Genomic DNA, 12,299 nt, shown 5'->3' on the forward strand with positions numbered 1-12,299 from the left:
TCATTTCCACAAAATTGGCCTTTCTCCAATTTAGAATCTCAACTCGAGGACCAGACCTATCCTTATCCATAATTAACTTAAAACTAATGACATTGTGGTCACTGGACCCAAAATGTTCGCCTACACATACTTCTGTCACCTGACCTGTCTGGTTCCCTAATAGGAGATCAAGTATTGCATCCTCTCTCGTTGGTACCTCTATGTATTGATTTAGAAAACTTTCCTGAACACATTTGACAAACTCCAAGCCAACCAGCCCTTTTACAGTATGGGAGTCCCAGTCAATATGTGGAAAGTTAAAATCTCCTACTATCACCTACTGTTTCTTATTCATATACAAAAATGCCCAGAAATGAGGATTGTGTAAACCAAAGTGAACAAACTGAATAAAAAGATCTTTTTCAAATCACTGAAAATAAATTACCAAAAGAGACAGAGCATTTTCCACAGCAAGGCCCTGCAAACAACCATGAAATAAACGACTAGATAATCTTTAAATGGCTAAATAGTCTTAGGTATGAGGTTAAAGAATAAATGTCAATCAGCACACTGCAACCCATTAGATGCCTCCACTGTCAGTGCAGCTCAGTACTAGACTTGTAGTGTCAGCTCAATTCTCTAGAGTAGGACTTGAACCCAAAACCTTCTGACTCACTACCCACGGCAAACATGCCCCAAAGCTACTTATGCAAAGCAAATGAGACAAACAGGCAACAGTTTTGCTTGTAAATTGGGTACAATATGGGGCATTCAAGAAATGCTGATTATTTGTTACCGTACTCAGATTTTTAATTTCTGTTGAAAGAGATACAAATCTAGATACTATTTTATCTTAAGAGCCATCTTTAAGTTGTGAACACTGGTGCAGAATTATGATCATTGATGTATAAATGTCATTTCCAGGCAGCAGGATCCCAGCACCGGCCATAGGCCCGAGTTTCACTGGGTGTCCCAACATGGAATTACCCAGTTAGCAAGCAGTGGAAAATTGAGGGGTAAAGCTGGGAATTCCGATTAGCAACAGACTTGCAATGGGTGCACTTCAAGCCCCAGGCAACATAAAGACAGACTGGCAGCAGGGGGACCAGAGATCAGAAAAATCTCACCTCATCTTTCAAGATTTGCTATGAATTAACAAATATATAATCAAAAAATAATTAAAATTTATCACTAAAATGTTCAAACATGGAGTGTTTTAAGGTATGAAGGACAGCATGGTCATTATTGAGAAACCAAAGATAATGCCCAGAAGCTTCAACAGGCGCTGATCAGTGGAATTTAATTCATGAGGTAAAATTTCTAAAAAGGTGATGTAAATGAACGTTCCTGCAGTGATCCCTTCAAGGATACTCTGTGCCAGGACAGTGCTGGCTGACTTGACCTGTGTGATTATAATGCCAATGACAATACCCAAAGGGGACATTATTGCAAAGATTATAATGTATAATATCACATAGCCTTGTGGCACATTGCTCTGTACAAGCTTCAGGGCCAAGCTGAAAACAATTATACTTTTATGAATTAAAATGGCAGCAAAGATATGCAAAACCTTTGACTCTGTCTGCTGTAGACCAATGGGCAAACCTTCAAATAGAGAGTGTAAGGATAGAGAAAGGAAGAGAATAAAAGAACGGAAAGCAGGATGGGCATTGACATCAATGTGAACATGGTAATCTGTAGTTTCCACACTGTTGCAGTTTATCTGTAAACGGTGGTTAATGTCATCATCAGTGCAGTGGGTTGCTGCTGGAGTACGATGTGCAATAAGAGGGGTGGTCTCACTCAAACTGCTGCTATGGCACTCCAGAACTATTCGCTCAATGATGAGAGCCAGAAAAAAACCAAGTGCTATGACAAACTCTGGAAGTGGAAAGGTCATCTGCAAATAATCAAACACAAACTGCGGTTAAGGGCTTTAATGTTAATACAGTGTAGCTTTTGTTTTATGTTCTATAAACTTCAGAAGGCAAATCATCTGAGAGACAATGTTAATTTTAGTTCATATTTCAAAACTAACTGATTGAAATTTGAGCTAACAGAAAACTTCTGTGGTTTGGACTGAGTAACCACAAGCATCTGGGTAGAAAATTTCAAAAATTGATGACTCAGTGAAGAAATTTCTTTTATTGTTTAAATCATAAATGGCCAACTCCTTCATCCTTAGGCTATGAACCCTAGTTTTGACTCTCCAGCCAGGGGGAAACAGCCTTTCAGCATCAACCCCATCAAACCCTCACTTCAATGACATAATCTCTCAATCTTCTAAACTCTGGAGAATACGGACCCAATCTATTCAACATCTTCACAGGACAGCCCTCAGCCCAAAAATCAATCCAGTGAACCTTTATTGCACCCCTTTAAGGCACGTAGATTTTTCCTTAAGCAAAGAGACCAAAACTGTAGACAGTACTCCAGGTACAGTCACACCAAAGCCCTACACACAACTGCAATAAGACTTTCTCACTCATACTCCAACCCCCTTGCATTGAAAAATATACTGTTTGCCTAACTGATTACTGTTTGTTAACTTTGTGATCTGTGTACAAGGACACCCAAATCCCTTTAAATACCAAAATTTCCTAGTCTCTCCATTTAAGAAAATACTCTGCTTGTCTCACCTTCCTATCAACGTGGATAACTTCACATTCCCCATATAATACTACAACTGGCATCTTCTTGCCCAACAACCTAACAAATCCATATCTCTCTGCAGCTTTTCTGCGTTCTCCTCACAGTATACTTTCCCAATTAGCTTTGTATCATAAGCAAATTATGGTATTCTTCCACCCCACCCCACCCCCCCCATCCAAGTCATTGATATAGATTGTAAGTAGCTAAGGCCCAAGCACTGATACATACAGCAGCACCTTCCCTCTCCAGTTATAAACTGCCAAAATGAAAATAAGCCATCTATTCCTGCTGCCTGGTTTCTGTCTGTTAACCAATCCTCAATTGCTGCTAATATATCATCCCTAATCCCATGAACTCTAATGCTGCAGAGCAATCTTGTGTGTATTTTTCAAATGTTTTTTTGAAAATTCAATATACTATATCCACCACCCATAGTATGCCCTCAAGATACTCTTAACAGATTTGTCAAACATTACTCCCCTTTCATTAAACCCAGGGTGACTCTGCCTAATCATATTATGATTTTCTAAGTGCCCTGTTACAACTTTCCCAATGACAAATTCTAGCATTTTGCCTACTATTGATGCCAAGCTAACTGACATGTAGTTCTCCAAATCCTTCCCAGCCCTCAAGCTTACTACTTCCTTTGGCAACATTTTTTCAATCTAATACTATCCTTAACTTTTCTAATTAGTTATCATTGGACCATTTTTCCTATGGATTATTTCTTCCTCAAGGGAATATATGTTCATTGAGAATTATGATTTTTTAAATGTTTGCCATTGCTTATCTTCTGTACCTTTTAATATCATATCCTTTAATCTATTTTCACAATTTCTTTCAGCCAATTTACCCCTCATACCTTTGTTTAAATTTGAGACCCTAGTGTTGAAATTAACCACGTTACCCTCAAACTTAATATGAAATTCTACCATATTATCTTCCCCAGAGGGTCCTTATAAAGGTTATCTGTTGTAAGGTTACCTGTTTCTAACACTAGATCCAAAATTGACTGTTTCCAACTTGGATCCTTGACAGATTGATCTATTAATCTGGAATGCATTCTATGACTCTTCCTCCAAACAGATTGCTTTAGCTGATCTTTATCTCTACCAGATTTCTTGTGGTCAGAAAAGTATTACCCTCATTCCCTGCCAAGGCACCAACTTTACTGATAAGGAAGCACAATGGACAATTTCACCACACGTGTGGTTTATTTTTAAAGCATCGATTACTGGCCTTGAAGAAAAATGTTTGGCCATTTTTGCTTAATTTATTTGCAAACACATTGCATGAAAAGCATTTTGGACAACAGGGCATCATAGCTACAGGAAAAGGCCATTTGGCTATCAATTTTGTTTGGTTAAATCAATTCCAGCTTCTTGCTTTGTCACTATATCCCTCAGTCCCTTCTTTCACAACTGAATTATAGATTTGCTTAAATAATGGGTTAGGAGTCTTACTCTTTACTGGGTTTCCCATGCAAATAACCCCTGCCTAGTTTTTAAATCCTTTGTCAGTGTGAATTTGTCAGGGTGAGCTTCGGAATTTCTTTTGGAATTTTGAAAATTTGTATAAATGTTATAATGTTTTGCAATCTCAGTGCATCATTCCATTGTATTGTCACTATGGTAACAATGACAACTCAGACTTTTCCAAAGAAAAAAGTTGAAAGGTGCCAGTTAACAAAAACATAGCAGTAACAAAAATGCCCTTACTTGATCTTAAACTACCCCAAATTTAACAATCTCCCATTGTGTAATTTCACTAGACTACCGGATGAAAGCCTTCCCCAGGAGCTAATTGCAACTGGGCAACCTGGAAGTCCCTTAACAGACTTAGGACTGGTGTAGGTCGTTCAAAGGTGTCACTAAGTAAATGGGGATATACAACCAGCCCAACAACTTGTGTATGTGGAACTGAGCCACAGACTATGCAACATCTCCTGCAATGCCTATCGCTAGAGGAACCCTGCACTGTCGCAGATCTTGCCGAATTTAACAACAAGGCGCAAAAATGTGTCCCGTTCTGGCTGGGCTATGTATAGACTGTCCATGGATACGATAAGAAGACGACTAGACTAGTATTCCAGAGGGCAGCCTAATGTTCTGGGGATACAGGTTAAAATCCCAACATGGCAGCTGGTGGAATTTAAATTTAATTAATAAAAATAAATCTGGAATAAAGCTAGTCTGAGTAACGGTGACCATGAAACCATTGTCGATTGTTGTGAAAACCCATTTGGTTCACTAATGTTCTTTAGAGAAGGAAATCTGCCACCCTTACCTGGTCTGGCCTACATGTGACTCCAGACCCACAGCAATGTGGTGGACTCTTACCTGCCCTCTGAAATGGCCTAGCAAGCCACTCAGTTCAAAGGTAACTAGGGATGGGCAATAAATGCTGGCCTTGCCAGCGATGCCCACACCCCATGAAAGAATAGATTAAAAAGGCAAAAGTCCAAAAGAGCACCCGGCAATGACCATTAAAGAAAATGAAGTCATACATTAACTTGCAGTTTTTCCAGCTCTTCATTAATGCCAGAAAGATAATCTGGTAGGACATCCAGTAAGCAAGCAGCAAGAAAAACTCCTCCAGCAAAACAACTGCACAAGCTTAGCAACAGTTGATGGCTTGCTGCAATGAATACAAGGTGCAAGTATTAGTTCACAGATATGTCACAAGAGAGCAGTTACATAATATACTGCGCAACACGAGAAATCAGCTTTTTAAAAAAAAAAAATTCATGAGATGTGGACTTCACTGGCAAGGCCAGCATTTGTTACCATCCCTAATTGCCCTTGAACTGAGTGGCTTACAAGGCCTTTCAGAGGGCAATTAAGAGTCAACCACGTAGGCCAGGCCAAGTGAGGATGGCAAATTTCCTTCCCTAAAGGACATTAGGGAATCCAATAGGTTTTTATGACAATCAACGTTACTTTCAGTCAACGTTACTGAGACTAGCTTTAATTTCCACATTAATTGAATTTTAAATTCCACCATCTCCTCATTAATTGGCTCACTTCAGTTACCAGGAAGTGTCTTGACAGGAGACTAAGTTGAGGAAGTAGAGTTTAGGAGCAGTCCAGTCAGAAAATCCTGCTATACAGAGTGGAATGGGACAGAGGGGATTTCCATGAGATAGCTCAAGCTGCGAGGTGGAGGTCCCCGAGGGAAGTTTCAAAGCCTCAGACCAATGAGATGTTCTGCCTGATGAGGGGTAAGATGGGCAGGATCACTCCACACTCTTGAGCTTCCTGGACACATTGAGTGGAGTCAGAGCCAAGTGCAGCTTTAGTGTTTCAATGACATAAGATTCAAGCTGGATTTAATGTGAAGACACTGCTGCGCCATCTGACCTGGTCACGTTGGCTGTCTCTCCTTCAGCCACATGAACCCAAGTGTGTGTGGAAGTGCAGATTCCTGAGCAGTGACTTGCAGAGAATAGCTGCCATGCCCGATTGGAGATTTCCAGCTGGAGGTGATCATGTTCCAGATCCTGAGCAGATCCAGTGAAATAGAGGCAGTACCTCAAGGGAACGAGGAGGAGAAATGAGTGTTGTAAATCAGGCCTGGAATATGGCAGCATAACAGTAACGTTACTGAGCTAGTAATCCAGAGGCCCAGAAACTCGAGCTCAAATCCATGGCAGCTGGTAAAATAGAAATTCAGTTAATTAAATAAACCTGCAATAAAAAGCTAGTTTCAGTAATGGCAGGAGGCTTTGAAGATTTATGGATTAAGGCAGGAGTCATAAATCTGGTTCATTAATCCCCTCAGGGAGGGAAACCCATCGTCTGGACCAGTCTGGCCTACATGTGACTTCAGACCCAAAACAATGTGGCTGACTCTTAACTGACTCCGAAATGGCCGAACAAGTCACTCAGTTGTATCAAACCATATACATGCTTTCATAAGAATCAAACTGGACTAACACTCAGCATCAACCTAGGTAGCAGGCATAATAAAGGCAACCCTGCAAAGTCAGGTTATGACAGGTGTCAGGTAGAAAATACAACTGAGAACCAGGCTGAATATAAAAGGTTCAGAGGAGAGGTGAAGAAGCAAATAAGAGAAGCAAAGAGGGACTATGAAAAGAGGCTGGCAGCTAATATAAAAAGGTATCCCAAGGTCTTCTATAGTCACATAACTAGTAAAAGGGTGGTAAAAGGAGGAGTAGGGCTGATTAGGGAGCAAAAATGGGGATTTATACATGGAGCCATGGCTGAGGTAAAATGAATACTTTGCATCTGTAGTTACGAAGGAAGAAAATGCTACACAGGCCGTGGTAAAAAACAAAGAGGCAATTCAGACACTAGATGGGTTTAAAATTGAAGAGGACAATGTATTGGATTGGTTGTCTGCACTTTAAGTTGATAAGCTACTGGGACCGGATGAGATGCATCCAAGGATACTGAGGGAAGCAAGAGTGAAAATTTCAGTCTTCCTTACACTCAGGGGTGGAACCAGGGGACTGGAGATGTTATACTCTTGTTCAAAAAAGGGTGCAAAGGTAAACTCAGCAACTACAAGCCAGTCAGTTTAACTTCGGTGGTGGGGAAACTTCCAGAAACACTGGGCCGTAACTTCCGAGCTCCCCAGTGTTGGATTTGGGGGTACCCCAGAGATGCGCTGGGAAGTGCCCTTCAGAAGTTCCCAGGTAAGGGTTTGCATGGCAATTGCCCAGAAGCACAAACTTTCTCTGGGCAATTACCCTTACTGGGAGCCACCCTAAAATGCGATTTAAATCGCAAACTTCGGATGGATCCAACAGTGTTACACCAATAGTTACAGTTAAAATACTTCCAGGTATGAAGAACTTCAGTTATATGGATAGATTGGTGAAGCTGAGGTTGTTCTCCTTACAGAAGAGAAGGTTGAAAGGAGATTTGAAAGAGGTGTTTAAAATCATGAGGGGTCTGGACAGGGTAAATAGGGAGAAACTGTTCCCATTGGTGGAAGGGTTGAGAATCAGAGGGCACTGATATAAGATGATTGGTAAAAGAATGAATGGTGACATGAGGAAAATCATTTTTTTGCAGTGAGTGGTTAGGATCTGGAATACATGGCCTAAGAGGCTGGTGGAGGCAGATTCAATCGTGGCTTTCATGTGGATAAGCACCTGAAGAGAAAAGAAGTTGCAGGGTTAGAGGAAAAAGGCAGCGAAGTGGGACTAAGTGTGTGGCTCTTGCAGAGAGCTGGCACAGAGACACCGGGCCAAATGGCCTCGTTTGTGCTGTAGTCATTCTGTGATTCTATGATCCTTATCAAACTACACCAGGCCCCACTCAATGGTCACACCATCCTACTTTACCTTTCACTACACTACACTAGTCCACATTACTCACAGGAACATAACAACAGGCTTAAACCAATTAGATCCTCAAGCTTTTCCACTATTCAGAGAGATGGCTTATCAGTGACTGAACTCCACATACCCAGCTTTGCCCCACATCCCTTAATACCTTTGGTTAACAAAAAAAAATCAAGAATTAAAATTAATAACTGATCCAGCATCAATTGCCATTTGCAGAACAGCATTTCAAATTTCTAACACTTGTGTGTGCAGGCGTGTTTCCCAATTCAAATCTTGAAAAGTTTGACTCCAATTTTTAAACTATGATATGTAGTCTTAGTTTCACCCAACCAATAGAAATAATTTCTCTCTTTCTACCTTATCAATTCCTCTTAATACCTTGAAAAGTTCTATAAAAATACTTTAAACTTCTAAACTCCAGGTAATATCAAGCCCATTTGTGCAATTTCTCCTCATAATTTAGTCCTTGGAGTCCACATATCATTCTGCACCCCTTCCAAGGCCAAAATAGATCTTTCCTGAAGTGTGGTTTCTAGAACTGCTCACAGTGCTCCAGAAGTATTCTAACCACGGTTTGAACCACTAACTGAAACATGACTGCTACCGCTTGTATTCTAGCCCTCTAGGTGGAAAAGCCAGCATTCCATTAGCCTTTTGGATTATTATCTGTATCTGTTCATGACATTTTAATGCTCTGTGTACCTGGACCCCTCCCCCACATTGAAAGTGTCCTGTTCTATTCTTTTCAGGTCAAAGCGGATGACCTCACATTTGCCTACTTTGAAATCCATTTGCCAGAGTTTTGCCCTTCAATTAATCCATCAATCCCTCTGTAATTTTGCTTCCATTCACACTGCTTAGAATGTCTCCTGTCATTGGCAAATTTAGAGATGAGACTTTCTATCCACTGTAATCAGTAATAAATACAGTGAATAGCTGAGGCCCCAACACACATCCTTACAGGACATTGAGAATCCAAAGAATAATAGAGCAATTAGTCTAATGTCTGTTTTCAGAAAATTACTCGAGTCTGTAATTAAGGCTAGGGTGAGTGAACACCTTGAACATTTCCAGCTGATCAGAGAGCCAGCATTGGTTTGTGAAGGTGCAATTTTCTAATCTAAGGGGATAGTTCTCAAATCAAGAAAAATGTGGAAGATTATAACTAGATTATAATTAGAGCATCTTCATTGTTCTCAACCCAGAGATGGAAACCCTCTGTCCCTGGAGATTTGTCATTATTTTCTTCATTACTGTTATTTTGCTTATGTTAATTTTGGTGAGTCTCTATCCCGATTCAGTATTAGTGTCCTCGGGATGTCTAACACATGCTGACCTCTTCCGCCACTGTAAATACTGATTCAACATGTCTGCCATTCTGTTATTTTTATTGGCTATATCTGTTATCAGTTTTCAAGTGGTCCACATTACGAGTATATTAGGAAAAGAGCAAATATTTGTAATAATTTTGATAGATTTGGTGTAAACCAGCTATTACATTTTTTTTATCTGAACATCTCCCACTATCTTCTGTTGGGCACAGTTCACCACTGGCAAGGGTACAGAAAATGACGAATGTATATGCAATAGATTTCCTCTTTTATCCTCCAAACAATGAAGAAATCTACTATTAATACATTAACCTTGTGTGGATTATATGCAATTAACACTTGCCATGAGACTGTCCACATTCTCACTGCCTGAAAACGTTGCTTTAATAGGATTTTCTGAGGTGTCACGGGCTCTTGACCAGCAAGTCCAGCAGATGGGGCTCTACCACCTCCTCCTCCTCTTCAAGCACACAATTTCTCAGCCATTGCCCCCACTTGAGACAAGATTCAAATCAATCATTTTATCCAATCTGTTTAATAACATTTCAATTGATGCCTGTGTTTTCCCCAGCTGCTCTCTACATCTGCCTTCTCTCAGGCCTGGTCACACCTTGTATCCCGCTCACCTCTGGTCTCTGACCTGTTGGATCTGTTACCTGAACAGTTGTGGTGCCATCTTTTGTTTCGAACCAGGAATTTTTGTTGAAAGAGGCTTTGGGCCAAATTGTTGTCTCTGCCTCTGAGTCAGCATTCTAGCAAATGACCTCACACTAATACCCCTCCTGACCCCCATGGTGACCTCCTCCTACCTTACTACACACTCCCAATTTCAGCCAAAACAGAAACAGAAATACCTGGAAAAACTCAGCAGGTCTGGCAGCATCGGCGGAGAAGAAAAGAGTTGACGTTTCAAGTCCTCATGACCCTTCAGCAGAACTGAGTGAAGTTAGGAGAGGGGTGAAGTATAAGCTGGTTTAAGGTGGGGGGGGGGGTGGTGGGGGTGGTTTTGGGACAAGCAGCCAGTGATAGGTGGAGATAACCAAAAGCTGTCACAGACAAAAGAACAAAGAGGTGTTGAAGGTGGTGATATTATCTAAAGGAATGTGCTAATTAAGAGCAGAAGACAAGACAGATAAGGTACAGATAGCTCTAGTGGGGGTGGGGGAATACTGAAAGGTAGAAATAAACAATGGGTGGAAATACATTTAAAAATAATGGAAATAGGTGGGAAAAGAAAAATCTATATAAATTATTGGAAGAAAGAAAAAGGAGGGGGAAGAAACGGAAAGGGGGTGGGGATGGAGGAGAGTGTTCAAGATATAAGATTGTTGAACTCAATATTCAGTCCGGAAGGCTGTAAAGTGCCTAGTCGGAAGATGAGGTGCTGTTCCTCCAGTTTGCGTTGAGCTTCACTGGAAGAATGCAGCAAGCCAAGGACGGACGTGTGGGCAAGAGAGCAGGGTGGAGTGTTGAAATGGCAAGTGACAGGGAGGTCTGGGTAATGCTTGCGGACCGACCGAAGGTGTTCGGCAAAGCGGTCACCCAGTCTGCGTTTGGTCTCTCCAATGTAGAGGAAACCGCACTGGGAGCAACGAATGCAGTAGACTAAATTGAGGGAAGTGCAAGTGAAAAGCTGCTTCACTTGAAAGGAGTGTTTGGGCCCTTGGACGGTGAGGAGAGGGGAAGTAAAGGGGCTCAGTACCACTCACACTCCTGGAGGCTCAATGATCTTAGCTTCTTATTGTTCAGCCCAATCAGAAAAAGCTACTCTTCATTGTGGCAATCGCTCTCATCTTAATATCAGTGAAACCTATTCGCAGTACTTGCATCGAATAAATCAATGGCTACATAATCTTATATAACAGCATTAAACTTAACAATTCAACTTGATAATGAACACAGTCGTGGAATATTTAGAGAGAAGTTTTCCAACCTGTAGTCTGAATTCCACTCCCTGTACTCTGACCGACTGGGTATTTCAGTGCTTCTGATCAGCAGCCTCACTGCCCAGTTTCACTTTGCTCCGAACACCTTTCACACAGATTGTACCTCCATCTACCTGACCCACCTTTCACACAGATTGTACCTCCATCTACCTGACCCCCTTTCACACAGATTGTACCTCCATCTACCTGACCCCCTTTCACACAGATTGTACCTCCATCTACCTGTCCCACCTTTCACACAGATTGTACCTCCATCTACCTGACCCCCTTTCACAGAGATTGTACCTCCATCTACCTGTCCCACCTTTCACACAGATTGTACCTCCATCTACCTGACCCCCTTTCACAGAGATTGTACCTCCATCTACCTGACCCCCTTTCACACAGATTGTACCTCCATCTACCTGACCCCCTTTCACAGGAACATGCTGCAGCCCAACTCCCAGTGTTCCACTGACAGCCCGCAGGAGAAGCAGCGGGGGCGATGAGGGGCAACCAGCCTGACCCAGCAACTGATTCCCTGCACAATAAACCCCTGGAAAGACACACAGGCCAGGCCAGCCCAGACCACTGGACACCCCGAGTCCACTCGCCCTGCACTGACCTGTCGCTACTGCCAGCCTGGAGCGGGCTGTCACCAGGAGGAGTCCGCACAGAGCGGGCAGCAACGCCAGGGTCACCAGGCAGACCAACCGGACCATCAGCAGCTCCATCCCAGCTCGGAACCGGGAACAGCGGCCACTGACCCCGCCCACACTGACCCCGCCCACACACTGACACTGACCCCGCCCACATACGGTCACTGACCCCGCCCACACACTGTCACTGACCCCGCCCACACACTGACCCCGCCCACACACTGACACTGACCCCGCCCACACACTAACCCCGCCCACACTCTGACACTGACCCCGCCCACACACTGACACTGACCCCGCCCACACACTGACACTGACCCCGCCCACACACTGACACTGACCCCGCCCACACACTGACACTGACCCCGCCCACACACTGACACTGACCCCGCCCACACTCTGACACTGACCCCGCCCACACACTGACATCGACCCC

General features: G+C 42.6%; 1 protein-coding gene across 1 annotated transcript; it reads right to left on the reverse strand.

Moving 5' to 3' along the window:
• Nucleotides 1-763: 763 nt before the first annotated feature.
• On the reverse strand, nucleotides 764-11,958 carry slc39a1 (solute carrier family 39 member 1). The gene is made up of 3 exons (XM_078530503.1): nucleotides 11,830-11,958; nucleotides 5,138-5,268; nucleotides 764-1,879 (listed from the first exon to the last, which is right to left on the reverse strand). Exons 1-3 carry the CDS (start codon nucleotides 11,936-11,938, stop codon nucleotides 1,196-1,198), a joined length of 924 nt encoding a protein of 307 aa, XP_078386629.1. The 5' UTR covers nucleotides 11,939-11,958; the 3' UTR covers nucleotides 764-1,195.
• Nucleotides 11,959-12,299: the final 341 nt, after the last annotated feature.

Source organism: Cetorhinus maximus, chromosome 26 (genome assembly GCF_964194155.1).
Source record: "Cetorhinus maximus chromosome 26, sCetMax3.hap1.1, whole genome shotgun sequence".
Classification (NCBI taxonomy): Eukaryota; Metazoa; Chordata; class Chondrichthyes; order Lamniformes; family Cetorhinidae; genus Cetorhinus; species Cetorhinus maximus.

Excerpts from the sequence above, each read along its gene's own strand:
- slc39a1 (XM_078530503.1), bottom strand. The coding sequence starts at position 11,938 with ATGGAGCTGCTGATGGTCCGGTTGGTCTGCCTGGTGACCCTGGCGTTG. Across the intron at positions 5,269-11,829 it reads CAGGCTGGCAGTAGCGACAG|CAAGCCATCAACTGTTGCTA; the intron begins GTCAGTGCAGGG and ends TATTCATTGCAG. Across the intron at positions 1,880-5,137 it reads TGGAAAAACTGCAAGTTAAT|ATGACCTTTCCACTTCCAGA; the intron begins GTATGACTTCAT and ends GATTATTTGCAG.